Source organism: Zeus faber, assembly GCF_960531495.2.
Source record: "Zeus faber genome assembly, chromosome: 18".
Classification (NCBI taxonomy): Eukaryota; Metazoa; Chordata; class Actinopteri; order Zeiformes; family Zeidae; genus Zeus; species Zeus faber.
In genome coordinates, this window is record NC_137210.1 from 20,559,696 (window position 1) to 20,562,195 (window position 2,500).

At 48.7% G+C, this 2,500-nt stretch overlaps 1 protein-coding gene across 1 annotated transcript in view; it reads left to right on the plus strand.

Moving 5' to 3' along the window:
• LOC307244574 (neuropilin-2-like) overlaps positions 1–2,500 on the plus strand; it is a gene marked incomplete at its 3' end in the record, with an annotated part of 106,941 nt that overhangs the window by 65,935 nt on the left and 38,506 nt on the right. The window contains exon 11 of the mRNA XM_080019808.1: positions 1,110–1,254. Coding sequence (XP_079875934.1) covers positions 1,110–1,254 — 145 coding nt within the window. The remainder of the gene's footprint in view (positions 1–1,109; positions 1,255–2,500) is intronic.

Sequence of the window (2,500 nt, forward strand, 5' to 3'; positions counted from 1 at the left end):
TTCTAAATGGAATAAAATCCGATTTTTTTTTTTTTTTTACTTTGGCGTAGAACAAAGTGGCTGCCAGTGTCACCTCTCCCTCATCTGTGGTTTATTTATAACTGCTTTTTCTCTCTCTCTCTTTCTCTCTCTCTCGCTCTGATTTCTCCCTCTCTCTGTCAGCCTTGTCATTTTCAGAGGAAAAAGGGGGCTTTTTATTACAGTCTCAGCTGTGATAATAATTCAATTTAATCACCTCACTCCCCGGTCGCCGGCTCTCACTCCGTCTCTCACTCTAACAATCCTTCTAGATTACTCATCATTTCTGATGAGTAATGGAGAATCACCCCCCGCCGCCCCCCCCCCCCCCCCATCTCTCATGGGTGTTAATTAAAAAATGTATTTTCTGCATCGCCACTCAACACTGCAGGCAGTCTGAGGCAACTCGGTTGCCTTTAAACTCCGCAGTCATTTCGGAGACTTAAAAAGTCTTAAAAACTCTCTAATTGTACCACAGAGTCTCCCTGCCTCCCTCCTGTTGGAAGGATCCCCGCTATCTCCCTCTCCTCCGCCCGTCTCTTCCAATCGCTATCAGGGCGGAAAACAGATCCCGGGCGTATTAAACGCGGGGCGGAAGAAATAGGAAGACAGATACATTTCAATCGATGTCGCTTTATTTGATTACGTTTCTTTTCCCGTCAGATTTGTTTTCCCTTTGTCGTCGTCGTCGTCGTCGTCGTTGTTGTTGTTGTTGTCGTCGCCGTCGTCGTTGTTTGTCGCCGGCTCGCGGATCTGCTGGAGGCGGAGGGGGAGAGCGACGGATGTGGTGCCGTCAAAGCGCGCGGCGCCGCTCGCGGTTGTTTGGATGTCATTAGAGCTTTCCGTCATTAGAGTTGTTTTTTTTTCCCCCCTTCGTTTTCTCATTTCGCCGAAGACAAAAAAACGAGTCATCAACGTCGACGTGTTGTTTTGCGGCGACGTTTCACCAAAGGCTTGACTTTCTCTACTCGTGTACAGAGCAACGACGCAAGTGTCTTTGCCTTCCCCCGTGTCCGAACCCCGCCCCCGGCGATGAATTAGGCGTACCCCAACCTAATGGATCTCATCGTATCTAATCCAATCTCGTGCAGATCTTTGAGGGGAACAGCCACTACGACACCCCGGAGGTGCGGAGGTTCGAGGAGATCGCCGCCCAGTTCATCAGGGTTTACCCGGAGCGCTGGTCCCCCGCTGGGATAGGCATGAGGATGGAGGTGCTGGGCTGCGAGCTGCCAGGTAAGAAATATGTGCAAGATGTCCCACATAAAGGCGTGTCTTCACGGGGGCTCAAGGGCATGACGGGAACTGCTGTGACACGCCCTATACCAACACACACAGAGACGGCTTAACCCGGGGGGGGGGGGGGGTCTCAAAGTCAAATGACCCCGGGGGGCCACTGCCCACTGTGTTCTCCTGGGTGGAAAAACAAACCGTCCCACTCCCAGAATCAGTGAAGTGAATTGGAAAAAATAGACGTAATCATAGAAATTATTTTTCTTTAAAACTCTGTTTTATGCTCTCGAAACATCAGTTCAGTGTGCCTGGAACTACAGGTTGCAAACATGCAAGTTGAAGACACAAACACACACGCCTCCGCATACTACACACGCGCACACAGGGTTGACGCATAATAGAATGAGAAATTACACACACACACACACACACACAGACACACACACACACACACACACACACACACACACACACACACACACACACACAAACACACACACACACACACACACAAACACACACACACACACACAATTGTTTTAAAAATGCACGATGCAAGATCACCGGGAGCTCATCATTAATCCGTCTGACACATTTGCGGCCAAACTGCCGTTTCTGATCCGGACTGCGTGTGTGTGTACGTCAGCTGTGTGTACTGTATGTTAACGCTCGTGTGCATGTGTTGCTAAACCGCTCGCCCTATAGGAGGTCTCGATACATGTCTGGCTGGGGATTAGTGTGTCTAGGTCGTGGGACTTTCCCTGTGATAATGGCCAGCTGCGTCCGCTGCCCCCGTCCGCTGCTTGCGCCTGCAGGCAGCGGAGGATTAGTCGTACGTCGTCTGCATTAACAGACATCCATGTGCTCGTTCGGCCGGAGACGCAGCAGACAATCAGACAGTATGTCCGCTAAGTCGATGTGTCGATGGGTGCGTGGGATTGGAGAAAAGAGTTTTGCCGCGATAAATGCAAACCCTGGGTGTGTTTTTCAAAGTGCGGTTTGCATGAACGGGTCGTTTGACATGTGTGCGTGTGGTTCTCACGTGAGCTCAGTCTGAGTTTATCGTTGGATATTCAAGATTCAAGATTCAAGAGGTTTATTTGTCACATACATATACATACGTTCATATATATATACAGTGAAGTGTCTATAACTAACCTAATTCCTACCTAGCAACTAACTGAAACTAACTCATTCCTAAAATGTAATGCAGTTAGTGAATAATATAAACATAATAAAAATAAAATAA